General features: G+C 37.7%; 1 protein-coding gene across 1 annotated transcript; it reads left to right on the top strand.

Moving 5' to 3' along the window:
• The first annotated feature begins 12707 nt into the window (after positions 1-12707).
• dlb (deltaB) lies at positions 12708-21356 on the top strand. The gene is made up of 7 exons (XM_077547542.1): positions 12708-12940; positions 13015-13254; positions 13361-13418; positions 13503-13760; positions 15998-16359; positions 18209-18425; positions 19575-21356. The coding sequence occupies exons 1-7, from the start codon at positions 12890-12892 to the stop codon at positions 20279-20281; spliced, it is 1893 nt and encodes a 630-aa protein (XP_077403668.1). The 5' UTR covers positions 12708-12889; the 3' UTR covers positions 20282-21356.
• The last annotated feature ends 365 nt before the right edge of the window (positions 21357-21721 follow it).

Raw genomic sequence — 21721 nt, forward strand, 5'->3', positions numbered from 1 at the left:
AAGAAGCCGATCTCAAAGCACCTTCCTGGGCCACTTGGAGTGGGGGACCCGTGGGGAACTTGGAACGTTTCTTCCTCCAGTTAGAAAGAGAGTGTGCGTAAAAGCAGGCCGGGCATCTCTTTGGGTTTTGCTACAGCAAAGCCTCAGGCTGAGCACCTGCCCCAGGAAGGCCGCCGGTCGACAAAATTGATGGTGTCCACAATCACTTTAATTTCTTTCCAAAAAAGAGCATCATCATTATGATCAGGCTGATGATTTTTTTTTATGTCTGTTTTTAGATTATTATTAAGATTGGAACTTTTTTTTAGTTATCATGTAAGTTGAATTAATCATTTACTGTATGTTGTAACAAACTAATTCGTGTGTTGTGTGTTCCGGTGTTGCCCATTCTATTTCGCACTCTTGTGTCTGAGTGTTAGTAAATGCAACACATGTCTTGCGGTGGAGGTTTATGGATGACCAAAACTGCAAAAATGAAAAATAAATAAATGACTAAATAAATAAATGAAGGTGAAAATAAAAACGGATATAAAGATATTTAAAAAATTAAATATGAATGGAAATAAAAACAAAAAAAATCCTAAATTAATAAATAAATAAAAAGTAAAAATTTATATGAAAATGTTTTGTATTTTTTCGACATTTATTTTTATATTCAATTTTATTTTTAGAATCTTGTTTTTTATTTTTGTATTTATTTTCACTTTTTTTAAATTATGCTAATACTCTAATATTGCTGTTTTTATTTACATTTATATTTATTTTTGTATTTAATTATTGAATTATATTCTTTATATCCATTTTTAATTTCATTATTTATTTATTTATTTATTTATTTAATAATTGATTTATTTTTAATTTGGGCAGTTTGGCTGCGTGTGCTCGCCGCTTATGATTTGTTTTCTTGTTTCCGGCGTCAGCCACGGGCAACATTAGCCGTTTGTTCAAGAAAAATAAAAAGGGTGACATCCCAAACAACGTTTGCTTGCGGCATTCTTCTGCAAGACATCATAATATGTTAAATGTTTTGAAATGCACATTCAACTGTATCACTCACACTTTCATGGCTGACTGTGGAAACAATAAAAATGGGAGACAGGATACAACATGGTTCAATTTGGAAATTCCTCTTGCCTCTCTTCTGGTTAAACAGCTGCCATAGCTGTCCTGGTGTGCGGCAGTTGAACAGATAGCTGGAAGGCATGGGGCAGCGAGTGTCTTGCTACCCAGCAGGGGCCCTTAATAGGCAGCTGTATTCACTTGTGAAATGCTCTTTCTTTTGCATTAGTGGAGCTATTTAGGGAACTCTTGAACACTGGACTTAAGCCTCAATGAAAAGATATTATTCACTCTGAGTGACTGTAAAATAATTGGAGCTCATTTTAATACTACAAATTAAAAAAGTACTTTTTTTCATAAACTTGGATTAACATACCGAATTTACATTGCTGGATTGTTTTTATTTGATTCATTGCTTGCAATTTATCTTAATACTGATGCTGCATTTGATTATGGTTTGTTTTTATTCTTATTTGTTCATATTAAGATGGTTTTGTATGGCATCAGCAGAAAATGAAAGGATGGAAAAAATGCAGCTGAATAGAAAATAGACATGCAATTTTAGCACATAACAATGAAAAAAAATCAGTGCCAGACCAAATTATTTTGCTGAACGCTCCATAGCTGAAAATAACTTGTTGACATCTGGCAGAAGCAGACGCGAATTTAGAAGGACACGGTATAAAGGGGGGAAATATATATATATTGATCTGTCCTTCTGCAAGTTTCCTCCCTCGTTCTATTGCCACAGTTGACCCCTGTGCCCTTTCCTTTTTGTCATTTGTTACGCCTGCTGTTTACGTGCCCTCCATCCTCCCAACTCCTCCTTTCATCTTCCATCTGCTGCAGAGAAGCTGCTGCAGGACTGTCTGGGTTAGGGACGAGGGACTGAGACGTGGGGGTGGCCCTGTATCACAAGTGTAATTATACTTATGCTGCATATAGTCAAACAGTTCACTTCCACTACCCACTGTTGCATTAGGAAGAGGCAGTAACTCAGATATACTGCCATGCAAGCCTTTGTACAGCTGTCTTGAAATAGCTTTTCATTTACAACTCTTCATTAAGACAAAAAAAACATTAGCATGATAAATGTGAACAGCATTCCCACTTCTGTTGTTTCTAACCCTTATTATTATTTCAGGCACTTTTTATTCTCCACACTTTTTTGCCGTGCAATAACTCCCACATAATACATCCGATTTACACCGTTTAAATTGCTTAAAAAATAAACGCGTTTTTGGGAATATATCGTCTGATTAATTTTACGTTAAATATAAACTTTTCACCATTAATTTTAATGGGATAGAATGAAATTTTTACCACTTTCCACGCCCACTTCCATCCATATAACTGATGATCATTGCCATTGTCTGATACTGCTCGGTGGCGCAGTTAGTAAAGTGCACTGTCCAGTAACCAAGAGGTTGTAGGTTTGAATCCCACCTTCATTGCAAATATATCTATTTCCATGGCCATTATGCTAAGTGAGATACATGTATATCAACTGACTATCAGGAAATGCATCATAATTTCACTGAAATGATTAAATGAACGTCAGACCTTTCGACATCAGATGCCCATTTTCAATATAAATACGCCATTAGCCATGACCTTGAACAAGTCATTTAGCTTACTGGTAAAACATCCATTTGGTATTGCACAGGCATGCCGGTGTAAGTGTTCAAATTTAGGTTGGAACACAGGTTTTTTTTCCAATTTCAATTTCTAAAATTGTCATTGTCTAATAGTTTCACGTCCATTTTATTAAATATCGCATTTTATTAAATTTAATTAGACATGAACTTTTTTACTATATGAATCTATATTCTCAGCTTTGTATTACAGTATTACACTCTATTATTCAATATAATTACATGCAATGTCAAAGATACTTCCGTATTCAAGTGCGGTGGTTAAAGCACATGACTGGCATGTGGAAGGTTCTGCGTTCAATACCCGCTTGAAGCTCCTTAACTCTTTGAGTGTCAGACGTTTTCAGAAAAGGGATGCCGTGGGTGCCAGCCCATTTAAGTATTTTGACTGATCTTTCAAGATCCACAGAAAATGTTGTGTTTGGACTATGGAAACACACATACTACCAAATGAAAGATTGGACTCTCATCTTTCATCAGAAAAAAAGTTTATTTCTACCTTATTCCGTTTTTCAGTAATCAACAATAGAAAATGGTTAGTTTCACCTCTGTTTTGAAACAAACGTCTTTTAACGTCTTTGGCACTCCTCCCTAGGATTTTACTAAACGTTATTTAACGTTTTTGGCAGTCAAAGAGTTAGAGTGAATGCCGTTCAACTCTTCTTTTTTAGTTATCATTCACACTAAATTAAACATTTGAAATTTTCACATAATTTATCTTTAAATTTACTTCATAAGCATTCTGCATGCATTCAAATCTTATCATTCAGCTATTAGCATTCAGCATTCCCACGCAATTTCTGCAGAAATTGCACTTTGTTTAGTTTAAAATAGTATTCTAACAAGCTAGCATGACAATATATGGTATGTACTCATAATCCAGCATTTACAGTATTATACAGGTAAAATACTCTTTTCTTTCATTATTTTTAATTAGGTCAGTATCTTTTATTACTACTTTTCGTTGCTCATTGACAAAGAAATGATGGCTTACCTATGTAGCGTCCATTTTAACTTAGGCAAACACATAAGAATTCTGGCAGTTTAAAATTGTACTTAATTATTTCAGCATGCATACATGTATATATACAGTACATACATACATACATACATACATACATACGTCCATTGCAATATACACTCTTTTGATGCTTTTACAGCAGGGTATACCAATATTTGGGTCTAATTTGAGCATTTTTCTCTCTTCTGTACAAGGTTAAAAAAATGCACGATTGTTGGATGTTCATGACTGATTTGGTGTGGGTTGTGTTAAGAGTGCTTTTTGCTCTCCACTGTTCTTGGAAAACGATCGCTATAAAAGAAAAGAAAAAACAAGATTTTTTTTAACTGTAGAAGAAGCCTAAATTAAACTTCAGTTTTCAAACAATACGCAGTTTAAAACACTTTGGTGACTAACAATACGTGTTTATAAGTGATGGCTATTGGAATTTCTGCTCCTTCCGCAATTTCAATCTTAGGAAGAATTGAGGCTAAGTTTTTTATTTTATTTTATTTGTTTTCAATTTGAGAAAACCATGCCTTTAGATGTATCTGCATTTAGAACTACTGGTAGTTTTAGTTGAGTTTTTAGTTTTACGAGATAGCTAGTTGTACTCGACTATAATTGATCAACTTTGCATAGCATATCTTGCAGTTAGAACACTGACTACCATCACTCAACTCTAGAGCACTTTACAACAATCACCGCTAAGATGGAACCCAAGCGCAGCAGATACAATGAAAACAGCAGAGGCTCCAGAGTTGGACCCTGTGGAACGCCATATGTTCCATTATACATGTAAATTCATATTGTACATTTTCACCCAGCCACTTTCTTCTTTTTTTTTTGGTTCGACATAGTTGGTATAAAGGGATTACAATAACAAAGAAATCGCACAACGCACCATCACAACAGCCACAAATCAACTACTGAGCGCACTAAATTCCTTGCAGCACAGATAGGCAAGCAATGTAGAATGATCACCTGTCAGAGTCAAAGTCACCCGGGTGTTTACATTCCAGATTAGGGACCGTCAACAAATTAAATTTTCAGAGTGAACAATCTCAATGGTGACTTGACTGGTCATTTGACCCTCTGTAACATGCAACTTGTAGACGGTCCCCAACTTCGACTCGCTATGAGCCTGCCGGCTGAATGAGTCGGCCACTTTCATCCGGCTTTCAGCTAGATAAAAATCTTGGGCAAGTCTTCCGTGGCTATACTGCTTTTGAAGAAGTGCTTCTTTGCTATAGGAAGTAATTCCACCTTTGATGTCCACCGTGGGATTCAATAATTACTTGTAAGTGGCTTTGTTCTCATTAGCGGCCATGTCATATATGCGTGTGACACGTCACGATGATCACGTGACTGTCCAAAATGGTTGATACTGTACTTTATGCAAAAATATTCCAAAAAGTGCTATAAAATCATAATCGCATAACATAACATAACATAAATTGACTTTTTTTTTCAGGTAAGAGTTGAAATGAACTATTTCACAGAATAGCTGGTTAGTTTTTCATAAGTCTTGTATTCCTTTAATGTATGTTATTTTATGCTAGCGCATACAGAAGGTTTTGATGTAACTTCTGACCTGAGGACTTAAAGCAATAGTAGTTATTACCAAAAACGGCCAGTAGGTGGGAGCGGAATATAAGAGATCAGCCAGGGCCATGTTGCAACAAGCTCCCCCCCAGTGTTTTCAATAAGTTTGTGAATAATGATGGAACTTAGCTGTTTTGCAGCAATTAGCATTTTCTAATGCCAATTGCTGCAAAACAGAAACAGATACAGACTTTTTTTCTTGATGAAAGAACAAAATCTAATCTTTATTTTGGTAGGTTCCATGTTTTGTAGCAATAGAACACAATATTCTGTAGGCCTTCCAAAATCTGTCAAATTCCAGTAAAACAGTTGGAGCGAAGGGGGTTGCTTCAGTGAAAATGGGTGGGAGTGAATGATAAAGCATGGGAATTATTGGCCTGTCTGGAAAGCTAATTCTATGAAATGATGTTGAAATCGTATACATTAAACATCCGTGAGCCTCAAAATGTTCAAACGTGACAGATATATGAGCTGTCATTTTCCATGTGCTGCCCTTGTCGTTCCCATCTGTCCTTTTCTCTCAACAGCCTTCAAGTCGATGTACGTGTACAGAATGTCAGCATGTTGGAGATGTTCAAATTTTGACCAATTTTTGGCAAAGGTGTATGCTGCCACTTTGTTGCTCCAGCCAGATGTTCCGCTAAGACTTTGAAGCAGAGCTAACACAAAACAATAATTAAATGGTTCAATACTTCATTGAAAAAAATTGGGATTTATTTATTATTATTATTATTATTATGTATTTATTATTATTTTATTATTATTACATTACAGTGGTACCTCGGCGTTTGAACATAATTCATTCCTGCGAAGTATTCAAAGTCCGAATTGTTTAACCTCCGAAAAAAAGTTTCCCATAGGAAATAATGTAAACACAATTAATCCGTTCCCAAGCTCCAAAAACAGAAAATTCCTATTTTAATTTCAATTTATGTTTTTTACATTCACAACCTCTACAGTATTTAAACAATAAAAAATACCTTACCTTTTTTGTTGTGGTGTGATGGCATCAGTGGATGATAAACGTTATGTTAATGCTTGCTCTAGTTCAGTGCTGAGTTTGTGTATTTTACATTGGGCATATTGGTAGACTACTAAGCGGTCCTTGTGTGCGTTGTTTAACGTCAGGCACATTGTTGAACAGCTAAGGGGGTCCTCATGCCAGTATTTACAGAAGTACTCACGGTAGTTACAACTGTGCGATAATCTTCTTCCGTTTTTCTTTGCCGCCACTGTCACTGTTGTCTTTCTTTGGGCCCATGGCGAAGAAAGTTGTCGTTGAAAAATCAAAATGCACTTGCGAGTATGGAGCGCCAGGAGTATTCACGATCTGACTAGAAATGAGCAGTGCATCGTCTCATTCGGCATGGCTCAACTTCGCTCGGATTCGCTCGGCTTCACTCGGCTACCTGTTTTCAAGGTATGTTTGGCTCAGCTTGCTTTGCTTGGGTGTTTGAACTCCGAAAATGAGTTCAAACTCCGAGGCATTTTTTACTCAGATTTTTTGGGTTGAAGTCTGAATTATCTGAGTTCCGAGACGTTCAAACTCCGAGGTTCCACTGTATTATTATATCATTATTATTTTTACTTTATTTATTTATTATTTTTGTTTTATTTATATTTTATTTATATTATTAAGTAAAGTTTTTTCACATCAGAAATTGTAGTTAAACTCCTTGTAAAATTTACTATTTCTGAGTGGATCAACCTTAACCAGGCTTCTTCAGTGTTTCAGTGTTGTTCACAACATGTATGTCGCTGTAGAGAAATGTATAATATACAATGTTTCCCTGTATTTTATGTTCACTGATTTGCCTCAATGCACGTCCTAGACACTTGGTGGCCCCCATTGACTCAACTAATAAATCTGCTCACCAGGGTTCTGCATGTTTGTGCCTAATCATCTAGCACCTTAATAAGATACACCAATCAACCAAATTGCATGCATACATATGAGGCTGGCTCCACACGTGCACACACACACACCTCCTAACCCATGAGACACCCTCAGCACGCCAACTATTGTCTCAATATCAGACAGTCAGCGAGGGCTGTGTGGCAATGGCCACAGCAGGCTGACTTTTCCCTGGAGAGCCTGTGTGGGTCAGGTTTGACGCAACTCCCCCTTCCTTATCTTTCACGTGTCCTTCGGGAGAAGGTTTTCAAGCTGCTCTCGGCGAGCCGTACAAGATACAAGAGGCAGATGCTGGCCTCTATAATGGGAGGTCCGTGGGGGGACGACATGACTCTTCTCCGGTTCCCATGCCCCATGGCACGCTCATGTCACACTCCTTGCAAGTAATACATATGACAACAGAGCGGCTGCATTGTCCATCTGCTCAGCTGACACAAAAGACACGCACACACATTCTCCCCCACGCCAGATATATGCATCAGGCACTGTAGATCGATAAAGCATCCAATCTAAAGCCTTCAATGACACATGTTGTACTGTCCGATGAAATGTATATTTTGGTGGTTGTTTTTGTCTTCCACTAAGCATTCCCACATATATTATTCTGATTTTTATTCTCCACAATTTTTTGCCGTGAAACAATTCCCACATAATACTTCCGATTTACACCGTTCAAATTTCAACTTTCTTCAAAAATTCACACCTATCAAGGTATATCGTATGATTCCACATTACTTACAGTATTCACACAATTCAACATTAAATATCAACTTTTAACCATTCATTTTCAATGGGACTGACATTTGACTTTTTCTAAGTAGGCTACCACTTTCCATGCCCACCTCCATACATACAACTGATCATCATTGCCAGGTGTCTGATACTGCTCGATGGCGCAGTTGGTAAAGAGCATTGTCCAGCAACCAAGAGGTTGCAGGTTTGAAACCCATCTCTGACTGTACATTGCAAATATGTCCATGGCTGTTATTCAAAGTGATATGACATGTATACCAACTGACTATCATATCAGGTAATGAATAATAATATAACTCTCTTCTTATAATTTTGTCAAACTCTGCATCATTTAGCAGTGAGATGTTAAAACGCCATGTGGTTTCAAGGTGTAATCAACTTGTAGGGTGAGGGAGACTGGTGCATGGTTGCTAATAATATGTTTTTTTGTACCAATTTTAACAGCAATGGAATTATTTGTAAGGAAAAAAATATATTCTTGAAAATGACCGGTGCACCGTGGAAAAGAAGGTAAATTCCTTCTTAGTCTGTTTTTTAAGTCTGCAGCTGTCGACAAGGCCAAAATCGTCCATATATTCCCCAATTACTTTGGCGGATTGTAATCGCCTTGTACGTGTCGTATTATTAGAACGATCTATTAATGGATTTAAGACTGTGTGTACGTTTTGAAATCTTTCCACTCTGGAGCCCGGTTACAAAAGTGATCGGCTATATTGACAGGGGTGATTGTCCCATCAATGATGGCATCAAAGGCAATGAAAAACTTTAGCATCGCCGTAGGCACGCAGCTCAAAATTAGCATGTCATGTTCATTTCTATTCATTCATTCATATCTTTGGCTGTTGTTTGCTGAAGCGAGTTCTTGCTATCAAGCTTTGCTTTTTTGTTTTTTGTCAAGCCATAATCTATGGCATTGGTTCTCAAACACGGTCCTCGAGTATCCAGCCTGTTTTCCATGTTTACCTCAGCCAACACAGCTGAGGATCATTATCAGGCTTAATGCAGAGCTTGCTGATTAGCTGATCATTTGAAACACCTGTGTTGGCTGAGGGAGACATAGAAAACAGGCTGGATAGGGGTACTCGTAGACCGCGGTTGAGAATTACTAATCTATCGTATCCAATCGTATAAAAGGTAAAACAAGGAAGCACACTAACATCATGTCTCAAGCGAGGCTACATGCTATTATGCCGCCAGCATCAGCAAGGTATGTTTGGATTAACGTTAAGACTTTTAAACTGTTTCAAGGTTTTTATGTTTGCTTACAATGATTTTGTACTGTAGTGTCCATTTTAGGCCATAAAAAGTGTACAAAACATAAATTTTGTACAGAATTGGATGTTTTGAGGCAATGAAAAAAAAGTGCTTCCATCTAAGCTTCAATGGACAACCCCTTCACCCATATCTCTGTTAAATCTTGGTTCCACTTTATTAATGGACTACATGCCACGGAGGAGGCAGGACTTCCATCAACTTTGTTTCCGTTTCCGGTTTGCGACTTGTGGGCCGCGTCCCAGTACTTCCGCCTTTGTGCCCCTCGGTTGCGTGTTCCCGTCGACGGGTGCAAGGCTGCGAGTGTGTAGTGATAGCCGAGACGCCCTTCCGCCAATGAGCAGGAGCGCAAGGTTGGGGGGCACAGGGTTGGGGGTGCGAGTTTTGGAACGCGGCCAGCAGTGGCCGGAAATGGTGCTGATGTGTAAAACACGGAAGTCGGAAGTCCGTGGCATCTACTCCATAGGTACAGATCACTACTGAAGTTTTTCCTAGTTGAAAGTGGTTGTAACGTGAGGATGAAGAAAGAAACACACCCATTGCTGATCTGCCAGCATACTGTTTATAAATGTCCTGGACGGATTATTTTGCTAGAGGCTGACATCTATGATGGCATATTATGGCCACGAATATTATTATTTTTTCAGAGGGCTGTAATATTCTGAGAAAAAACTCACAAATTTGCCACCTTATAAAGTGGCAAATTTGCAACTTGGCAAATTTGCAAGAAAAAGACTCAAAAACTTACTTACAAATACACGTAGCGCAGCTATAGTCTAATGTGAGGATTTGTTGGTAGTTAAGGAGACACTGTTTATAAAATGAAAAGGCAGGATGGAGACAGATTCATTATTAATTTAAACTTTCCGCGTCATACACGGCAGCTAGAGCGACAACACTTCAAGATCCCCTATCAGCTGACTAAACACTAACCAATCAGAAGCTAGCATACTTAAGGTAAATGCAAGTGAATGAGGCAGAGCAGCAGATTCGACACATCAACTTAGCTACTTGTACAAAAAAATGCCGAATTGCATAAATGTGCAAATAATAATTCTGGAAACATAAATTTGCAAATAAATATTTATTTTAACAAATTAACTGCTTGATGTGGACCTTCACAAAGCGAGGCGTCTTTGTCGCTGGCCATACCTAACGTTTCAAAGTGCGAATGCTTAACATGATATGCTTAAAGCCATTACTATCTCCTTATTTGAAAACCCGACCAAAAAGTATTGGCACAAACATCAGAGTAGTACGCTACGTATATTTCTCTCATGTTTCAGATTTTTTTCTCTCGCAAATCTGCCACTTTATAAAGTGACAAATATGTCACTTTAGAAAGTTACAATTTTCCCACTTAAAAACTTGCAAATTTGCCACTTTACCAAGTCGCAAATTTACAAGTTCTTTTCTCGCAAATTTTCCACTTTATAAAGTCGCAAATTTGCCACTTATTAAAGTTGCAAAGTTACGAGCTTTTTTCTTGCAAATTTGCCACTTTATAACATCGCAAATTTTCCACTTTATAAAGTCGCAAATTTCCCCCTTAAAAAAACTTGCAAATATGCCACTTTATAAAGTTGCAAATGTACGATTTTTTTCTCACAAATTTGCCACTTTATAAACTTGCAAAGGTACGAGGTTTTTTCTCGCAAATTTACCCAAATTTGCAAGATTTTTTTTCTAGGATTATTGCTTTCGCCCTCTACAATTTTTTAAAAATAATTATACGTGGCCTTAATACGCTGTCATATATATATATAATTATAAAAAATAAATACATAAAAAATGCATACAAACACCTCAAAGCTAAAGAAGCAGTACAAGTCAAGAAACAACAATTAAAAAAAACAGACTGTTAGGAATCATACATACAATGTAATAGAACACGTTAGAGTTTAGGTTGTAAATGTAGGTCAGTGCTTCGGATTGTATTTAGGTTAGTCACCCTAACCTCTACATTTTGCTTCACTTGAGAAATCTTCTCTTTTATTGTTTATGTTGTAAGGAAGCCGGTCAGTGTATGTAGGCACGCGTCCTTCCCCCCATCATTAGAATATCAATAGTAGAGCCGCCCTCATGCTTCAACCATCACCACACACGCATGCTGCACTTGCTTATCCTTGGGGAGCTGCTGTGCTGGAACATACCCCAATTGGCTTTAGGTAGAGCAGTGGTACAAGTTTGTGTAAACTGGTCTGCAGCAGATACCAAACGTTAGGTTTGTGCCTACATATAAACACTACAAATTGTTTCTACAAACTTAAGCCAGCATGAACCAGCTTTATGGTATGTAAACAACAGTTGAGGTGTGTTTAACCTCCACCGCCTCATGCAACGACAGGTGGTGCAACGGCCTGCCCACCCGGGTGCTCCCTGAAAATTTGGATTTGATGTGTGCGTGCATGTGTTAGAGAAGTGTGTGTGTGCGCGCGCTCGTGTGTGTGTGTTGGAGGTCTCGCTCTGGGAAAACAATAGCAGGGTTGGCGCCGCAAACGACCGACCATGTGCCGTTGATTATCATACAGCTGTTCGCTTGAGGGCTAGACAAAGGCAACGTGATGCACGCACGCACGCACGCACGCACGCACACACTGCGTCTGAATAGCCTCTAGTCTCTCACAATAGGTCGAGTCCACCGACCTGCCACCGCCCCTTTTGTCTCCCCCACACGCGTCAGAGCAATTATAAGGGTAAAGTGCAAAAAATAAAATTAAAAAAAGGGACCATGTGCCATCATATCTGTTCTTTGTTTGGTGCCCGAAAAATAAACTACAAATAAAAAAATAAAAAAATTATAAGGTGTGAATGTTTGACTCATTTATAAATTTAACATGTTTAATTTTAGTTTCTATGCATCAGAGCAATTATAAGGCTAAAACAATAAAAATAAAATAAAAAGAGGACCGTGTGCTATCATATCAATTATAAGGGTAAAGTGCTTTAAAAAAAAATAGAAGAGAAAAAAGAGGACCATGTGCCATCATATCTGGTCTTTGTTTGGAGCCCGATAAAAATATAAAAAATAAAAATAAAATCATAAAAAATGAAATAAATAAAAGGTGTGAATGCTTGACAAATTTATAAATTTAACATGTTTAATTTTTGTTTCTATGCGTTTTTATAGGCGTGTAAAAATACAGAAAGTATCCTATCATCCTGCATCATTTATTTATCCATATATCCATCCATTATTCGAACCGCTTATCTTTACTATACGCTACCCACCAAATCCTCACACAAACACACTCTTTGCATGAGCTTCTTATGCATATTCAAAATAAATAAAGTCCAGATGTATCGTGGGTTTTCTAAATCCCCAGGCAGTCCTGCCGTGCTCCCCTGAGGTCTGCACTGGCTCCACCTCTTGGTCGTGACGCGCGCCACCGCGGAGTATAAAACCAATCTTTGCAAAACAGAACCCCAAACAAAGTAGAGTGCCAAGTGTAAGATAGGGTTAGACGAAAACAATGAGAACACTATATGGAGCGCATTGTTTAGGGTGATTTATTTTTTGAAGGATTGCTTTCTTTTTCTGTGATTTTTATGGAATAACTACGCACGACGAATGCCTGCATCCACATAAATTTGGAAAGCCAAAAAGAAAAAGAAAAAGTCAGTGAGGAAATGGCTCGTGCACACCTTAGATTCCTTTTGGCTTCAGCCTTGGTGCACGTTGTAAGTGGATTTATTATATTGGAAAAGTCTTAACCTCGCGGAGGTTTTTGTTGAATGGTGATTTGTCATTTCAGGTGTTATCCTCCGGGGTGTTTGAGCTGAAAATAAATTCATTCCACACGGCGCAGCGCATTTGCAGGAGACATAGAGACTGTCATATATTTTTTAGAATTTGTCTCAAGCACCCGGAAGATGTGATCTCTGCAGAGCCGCCGTGCACGTTTGGGACCGGGCAAACCAATGTCATCAGGGCTGATCACACGTCCATCTCCAGCAGTGCCCCAATCAGGGTGCCTTTCCACTTCAAATGGCCGGTAAATGCAACATCAGGATACAATTATAAAAACACCAAGGATGGGAGGGATATCATATCAAAACATTTATGCATCCTGTAATAATAATTTCTAAAAAAAATTTCAGGGGACATTTTCGTTGATTATTGAGGCTTGGAACGCAGAATCCCCAACTGAATACACAGGTACATTTTTAGCTGTAGGTGAGATTGTTCTCTTGTATCTTTTTCTGTGAGTACAAAATGTTATCATAATTTCCAAATTTTCAGACAACCAAAACAACCTGGTGAATCGCCTGGCGACCAGAAGGAGACTGGCCATCGGGGAGGACTGGTCCCAGGATGTGCACTTCGGAGAGCAAAGTGAGCTGCGGTATTCTTACCACGTCTTCTGTGATGAATACTACTTCGGAGACGGCTGCGCCGAGTACTGCAGGCCGCGAGACGACAAGCTGGGCCACTACACTTGTGACGAGGAAGGCAACCGCATCTGCCTGGGGGGCTGGAAAGGAAACTACTGCTCTGAACGTAAGTGCCTGCTCACTCATGTAACGATATCCAAACGTCACGATATGATGAAATGAATCATGATATGAACCTCACGATATGATCATAATCACGATTAGCAATTTTTTTACCAAAAAGCATGATTTGCATGAAAACTCAAGATAACACAAAAAAAAAAGACAAAAAGAGCTCATATTAGAGAAGAAAAAGCACAATAGTGTGTTCTGCAAATAGAGAAAGAGGGGGGGGGGGGGTGTTGCAAAGCAACCCAACTTCGTTTTGATAGAAAACAGAACCAAGTTGGATCAAACTGATCCAAGTAGCAAGTCGGTCCGTTTTTTGATCAAAATTGGGTGATTTTTGACCCAGCTTGAAGGGTTTATGACTTTGGCGAAAAAACTGGGCAGAATTGATATCTGTACTATGTGCTACTAGTATTACTAGTGAAGTGTGATAAAAATTATATTAATGAACATCTAGAATATCACTATATACTGTAGCATGCAGTGTCAACTAGTGCATCTTACTACACTCTAACTGCTACTATGGAGGACCAAAACTGCCAAAATTATGTCATATTATATTTTCATTTATATTTATTTTTGTCTCTAATTTTTTAATTATATTTTATATTCATTTTTAGTTGCACTTTTATTCCTTCCTTCATGTATTTATTTATTTTTAATTTTGGCAGTTTTGGTCCTCCATAAAAATATTCATATTTTCTTTATATCTATATTTTCTTATAATCATATTTAACAAAGCAATTTTAAGGGTTTTAGTAAAAAAAAAATTCCCCACTACTGCATTCTCGCACTGTATGACAGACATATCTGCACACTAGTAGGACAGCTTTGATATATTAGGACAACTATATGTTACTAGTGAGGCAAAATTGTGCACTAGTTGCCATTTTTACTATAATGATTGGTAGTCTATATGAGTGATGTGTTAGTTGTCATCTAGCAGAATTTTATGCACTTTACTCATACTACTAACTGGATGTCAAGTAATGTACAGTTGTGCCTCAATAGTACCATAGTTGTTCTACTAGTATGTCAATACTATTTATTCTGCCACTACTGTGCAGAATGTCATAATGGCATGTCTTATTTCAATGTATCAGTACTCGTGATGTAGCCAATACTGGCCTCTTGTGGCCGTTTTACAGCCAGGAACAAGAAATTAGAAGAATAGAAAGTTGCCAATAATTTCATGCAATTAAAAAAATAAATGCTATATTGGGATATTTAGGTTTTTCTTTAAAATTATCTGTCATTGGCTGTTTTGTTTTTTTAAATCGTATGTATCAAACATTACTAGTGGTATCAATATTTGGAATCAGTATCGATGACTACTTAAGAATTGAGTACTCCTACTAGCATCGGTCTGAAAAAAAAGTGATATAGAAAAGCCCTAATTCCTGTCACAATGGGAAATTCTGGTTTTCAGCAGAAAATAGTGGATTGTAAGCGACATACAATACAAACAACCAAATTCCAATATACATGAGATATTTTACAACACAAGGCAGCAAGAAAACGCAGTAAATGTAGCAACTGAACATACATAAATACACATACTTGCCTGTTATTATATATAGATCATGTGGACCCAGCTGTGTGTTCAAATTTAAGTTCATTGTAACAATCAAGGTTGTAATTTTGATTCCGTTCAAATTTCATAATTTTCATTTAGATGAAACTTAACATAACATGCTCACAAATCATTTGTTCGTATCCGGATCTCCCAAAGAGAAACTTGAGACTGTTGTTTTTTATGTTTATGAAGAATGCCTTTTATCCTTGTAAAGGTTTGCTCCATCTGCCTTATGTTCCCTGGCACAATAAGAAAAAGAGCAATGGGGAAGTGCAAACACATTCTTCAAGGTGATATATTTGCATGCAGAGAGAAGAATGAAAGAAAGAAAGAAAGAAAGAAAGAAAGAAAGAAAGAAAGAAAGAAAGAAAGAAAGAAAGAAAGAAAGAAAGAAAGAAAGAAAGAAAGAAAGAAAGAAAGAAAGAAAAAGAAAGAAAGAAAGAAAGAAAAAAATAAAGAAAGAAAGAAAGAAATAAAGAAAGAAAGCATCCCCATTCCCCAGGCAGTGTGCCTGCCAGCTGCTTGGCTTAATACTTCACCCAACAGTGAAGTCTGGAAGGGGGCTGGGGTCAGACAGGGGGCCCCTATATGTGTGTATAAGATGTATGCGAAGGCGTGCCCATTGTAATCACACACCATCTCCCCTCTCCTCCCCCTAGCCATCTGCTCGGCCAACTGCAGTGAGAGGCACGGCTACTGCGAAGCGCCTGGGGGCTGTAAATGTCGCATGGGTTGGCAGGGTCCCTCCTGCAGCGAGTGTGTGCGCTACCCGGGCTGCCTCCATGGCACCTGCAGCCAGCCGTGGCAGTGTAACTGTCAGGAAGGTTGGGGGGGCCTGTTCTGTGACCAGGATCTCAACTACTGCACCAACCACAAGCCATGTGCCCATGGTGCTACCTGCACCAACACTGGTCAGGGCAGCTACACTTGTACCTGTAGGCCTGGTTATGGGGGCACAAACTGTGAGTTGGAAACCAATGAGTGCGACAGCAACCCCTGCAAAAATGGAGGCAGCTGCAATGTAAGTTTCCCCATCTAATAATGGTATTCTTTAGTGTATACATTCATGTAGTGTATACAGGTGAAATCTAACTTTACACATAATTGATTGGTTTAACACTTAAAAAAACAACAACAATATCTTATAGGTAATATCGATGTAAACTGCTTAAAATATGCATCGATGTAAAAAATAACAGTAACAATTCACAACGCCATGTTAACTGTTATGCCTCGCGCAGTTTTTCATCGTTTCTAGTCGGACCCTTTTTGGGAACGAACACGTTATGAAGCTATCCGGTATTGTTTGATGGGTCTTTGTTTTGTAGTAAAAAACGTGATTAGATCTTTGTAAGTAATCAATTTAATGTTTTAAATTTTGTAAGTGGCTTCTCGTTTACTTAATGAGGCAATTTATCGTCTGTGTGTTTATCGTCTGTGACCGCGATGAAATACGTGTTGCTGATGTAGTTTCTTATTAGTCCAGTAGAGGGCCTTATTGTTACACTTGTTGAACAGATATCTGTTAAGTTTTTGTCATTTGATTTTGATTTTGATTTTATTAATCTCAAACAAGCACAGTAATAAAAACATAACAAAGGAAAGGAAAAAGCACAACGTGATAAGATGCAAGTTTGAGAAGGGGCAGAAAGAAGCAAAACGTATCAAGTTAGTTAGAGAGAGAGAGAGATCAAGTTAACAAGTAATATGTAAGTTAACAGAAGAGGTAATTTATTTTGTGTGCAGAGAAGTGTGCAGAGTTATCGAAACGGGTATTTTATAGAGAAAAATATCGATATTAATTTTTACTTTGGTCCTTAAGTACATATCACATTTTCTAGTTTTAATCTTAAGAGTTGGATCAATATTTCTACTTTTACCACAGTATTTTTCTTGTACACAATTATCTGTACTTATACTTAAAAACAGAGTGTGATTACTTTTGTCACTTCTATATTGTACCAGATTTAAATGTAATGATATCCAAACATTACAATATGATATTATCTCTTAATTAGCTCCACGATGAGGTTATAAAATATAATTTAAAAAAGAAGAAGAATCAATAATAATAATAAAAAACAGCAACAGGCTACTGTGTAAAAACGCAAGACAGCAAAAATATCTTATGCTATTTAAAAAAAAAAGCACAAAATTGTGTTTTTGTACATAATAACAAAAGCAACAAAGCGCTAAATTCATGCCATTAGTGCTTTTAGATACTCAACACCCTCAGCCTGGAATCCTCTGGAGAATTATAAAGCTCAATGAATCGGTGTCTTTAAATCTAAATTGAAAGACATGGAAACAGCTTCCATACAAAGTTTTTAAGCTTTTTGATCATTTAATCCAAAATGTTGTGCTTTGATTTTTTAAAATTTGTCTCATTCTGTACTGTATGTCTGTATTTTTTGTGTTCTTGCTGCTGCTTGTCTTGACCAGGTCTCTCTTAAAAAGAGGCTTTTTGTTTTTGTTTTAAATGACCAACTTGGTTAAATAAAAGTAAAAAAAAAAAAAAAAAAGTAGGTTCACCGCTCTCGACGCAAAGTATCATGGTCTATGTAGTTCATATTACTGTGTTTAGCTGAAGGGGCAACAACTTGGCGACGAGGACGACATAGTGCCCATTTTACTACTGGTTACTTCCTACGAACTGAAAAATAGGACAGTTATTTGAATAAGCCATAAATAACACGTGTAGCTTGATTTTACTAGACAACATAAACTTTGGATACTTTAATTGAACTAAAAGTTTAAAACATAACTGTAATTATATTTTTAACTTTAACACAAAAGAAAGTGCAAACCTAGGAATTATTTGCCCACTTATTTAATGCTTCCTAACATAAAGGCCATTTTTTCCCCCGCAGGACCTCGAAAATGACTACTCGTGCACCTGCCCACAAGGATTCTACGGCAAAAACTGTGAAATCATTGCAATGACGTGTGCGGATGGCCCCTGCTTCAACGGTGGGACATGTGTGGAGACCATGACTGGGGGTTACACATGCCGCTGCCCGCCCAGCTACATGGGTTCCAACTGTGAGAAAAAGCTGGACCGCTGCAGCAATAGGCCTTGTTTAAACGGTAGGTTGGCGCTACCTTTTGGCCCAAAAAAGTACTATGCAGTTTGATGAAACTAGTGCTTGCCTTAATAAACTTTCAGGCCTTGTTCAATACACTTATAAGATGTGTTATGATGAGTTTCTGTTTCTTTTACTACGCACAATTCTAATTTTACCAGTTTTTTTTTGGTGGAAAATGCTAATTGGAAGATTATACCAATTTTTTTCTCCAAGATTTCATAGGTTAAAAAAAAAAATACCTTGAATACCGGCGGTCAACTTTATTCTCAGTACCACCTTTTTTCTTATTGCTAACAGTACAGTCTTTCTCCAGCCAGAAGAAGGGAGCTTCCACCTCTTAAATTAAAATGTATTTTTTCTCCATCATCAGAGGGGGTATCTCCACCTCATAAAAATAAGACAATAATTTGTCCAAAAATGGAAAATTACTGTAAGTAATCTGGTAAAAAAAAAAAACATATACTGTAAAAACAATTATATGAGTCTATACTGAAATACATTTTATCTCTGTATGCAGTGGAAGGATATATTCATAATACTAGACATGTGCAATTTTTTGAGAAATTGCATGGGAATGCTGAAAGCTGCATTCTAATATTTGAATGCATGTGGAATGCTTTATTATAACAATAACGTCAATGGTCATTCAATATATACTGTAACTACAATTTGTTGAGTCTAGACTGAAATCCATTTTATCTCCGTATGCAGTGGAAGGATTTATTCATAATACTAGATGTGCAATTTCTGCAGAAATTGCGTGGGAATGCTGAAAGCTGCATGTTAATATTTGAAATGCATGTGGAATGCTTTATTATAACAATAATGTCAATGGTCACTGAATAGAATACATGTTAAATGGGACAATGATTATTATATGAAATTGAAGTCGTACTCCAACCCTCACACACTATTCACCAGTTGTATGTATTAACCACTGGACTATTCTTGCCATAAGTACATCTGTGACATGGTATGTAATTGCATTGAATAATGCAATATAATACCGTTGAATATATGAAATATATAGAAAATGAAAATGAAAATAAGACAGCTAAAATGTTTTAAAAAAAAACGAGGTTTAAATGTGTACACCCAGCATTTTCATCTGTGATCTGCCAGATACTGAACAAGTGTTTTCCCCTCTCAGGTGGTGAGTGTCTGGACCTCGGCCAGAGCGTTCTATGCCGCTGTCAGGACGGCTTCACTGGTGCCAACTGCCAAATCAACATCGACAACTGCGCCTCAAACCCTTGCCAGAATGCAGGGACCTGCCAAGATGGTGTGAATGACTACATTTGCTCCTGCACCTTAGGCTACACCGGCAAGAACTGCAGCGTGCGCTCAGATGCATGCGGAGAACGTCCTTGTCAGAATGGTGGCACTTGTTTCACTCATTTCACAGGGCCCGTATGCCAGTGCCCAAAAGGATTTATGGGTCCAAGTTGTGAGTTCACACTCCAGCCCAGTTTCAAGCCTGCTTTGCGCCAAATTTCCCAGCCCTCCTCGGCCACGCTGACCATCTCCTGCATTCTCGCCATCCTGGTGGTGGCTCTCGTGGCCGGTATTATGTTGCTGAGGAGGCGCAGGAGGCTGCAAGGAAGGAAGCAGCTTAGCGACATAGCAGTTTATAATGACCTGGAGACGGTGAACAACCTGGGGGGAAGCGACAGAGACTCCTTCCTCAGTCCGAACGGTCTGTTCAAAATCAGCAACAGCACAGCCCGCCTCAGCTTCGTCCCCTGTTCGGAAGGAAGGTCAGGGTACAGGCACAACCCTGTTGAGAGCAGCCTGGCCAGGGCGGATTTTATATGGAGGGATGAGGCAAGCCTGGGGTCAGTTACTGGGCTAAGATGAACAGAACTCAGGGAGAAGACAAGAATGTTAGCACTTGCTGCTCCTCTTTCTTTGCGTACGTGAGGAGCAAAATTGAGTTGAAACCCACTGTACAACAACAGACCAAACAATGGACTACTCGAATGAAAATAATTTACAAAGATTATTAAAATAATTATATGGGGCAAAACTCTTTTACAGTTAAGACCCAAAGAGACAACTATTAAGATCCGTCTTTTGTAGGACCTACAACTCAAACCAAATACTTAAATTTACAGACAGTACTGAACTGCTTTTGAAAATTTGCCTCAAATGTATCACTTTGTTTTGATGCCATGTCCATTTGTTTTTGTTTTTTGCTTTTCAATCTTCCTTTGCTCATTTTTTCCTTATTGTGCGCACCATCATTTTTATACTTTACTATTTATTTATTTGAAAAACAATGTTTATGGCTTCACTTTGATTGTCACAGAAATATATTTATATGATGCTGAATGAAGACAAAAAAAATGTTTTTTTATGGGTAATGGGAGATAAAATATCCCCAAGTTATGAATGGCAGGGATATAAGGATAACCAGTTAACTGCTAACAATTGATTACATTGCCCTGTCATTTGCCATCTTTTGTGTTCATGCCAAAGTTTGTGTGGTGTTTAGCGTTTTCATTAATATTTAAGTTGATCATAATGTGGATTTGTTGTGAAATAAACACGTTTGATGTAAAACATTGAAGTTAAGATAACCGGTTTACAAGTAGAGGAGACCAGGGCTTGATTTCACACTTTTATATATTTCTTGGAATCAATACATCATAAATAAACAAAATGTGTAGAGGTGAAAGACCAAATTCACATGTAATGTATTTATGCCATTTTCAGTTATAAGCTATCAAATAAGAGTGTGTGAACATGTGACATGTTGACTAGCCATTGGGTAAGGTGTCTCACTATATGGGGTAAGGTGTTACACTGGATTTATCAAATAATAAAACAAGGACAACATTATTGTTGAGGATTCAACCTCTGAACTGGTTATTTGGGATTGATTAACCACCACAGGGTGCTCCGATAAGAATGTAAGTCTTCAGTTGAACTCAACCATTTAATCAACTCAGAATGCAGACATATTTGCATGTGCAGATTTACAGTATCTGGAGCAATAAAGGGAAAAACTATTACATTTAAAGAAACTATCTGAGTACTTCTGTCTATCATCCAACAGCTAATTACGCACTCCTAATGCAAATAAACTTAAATATATAAATGTTTACAGGTTGTTTTGGATGAAAACTAACTGTATTGTTTTGGTCTACATTACTCATATTATCAAGTTTTTAACAGCCTCACACTGTACCAGTTAGCTATCAACTACTAATAACAAAGTGCAAACATCAGCCAAAATGAACATATAAGAGACAAAAACACTCATATTTTCTTACTAAGCACAGATAAGAAAGTATC

Source organism: Vanacampus margaritifer, chromosome 16 (assembly GCF_051991255.1).
Source record: "Vanacampus margaritifer isolate UIUO_Vmar chromosome 16, RoL_Vmar_1.0, whole genome shotgun sequence".
NCBI lineage: Eukaryota > Metazoa > Chordata > Actinopteri > Syngnathiformes > Syngnathidae > Vanacampus > Vanacampus margaritifer.

What these genes read in the sequence shown, in the direction of transcription:
- dlb (XM_077547542.1), top strand. Translation starts at nt 12,890, where the DNA reads ATGGCTCGTGCACACCTTAGATTCCTTTTGGCTTCAGCCTTGGTGCAC. An exon ending in ATCCCCAACTGAATACACAG is followed by an intron (nt 13,419 to 13,502) that starts GTACATTTTTAG and finishes CCAAATTTTCAG; the next exon opens with ACAACCAAAACAACCTGGTG. An exon ending in CAATAGGCCTTGTTTAAACG is followed by an intron (nt 18,426 to 19,574) that starts GTAGGTTGGCGC and finishes TTCCCCTCTCAG; the next exon opens with GTGGTGAGTGTCTGGACCTC.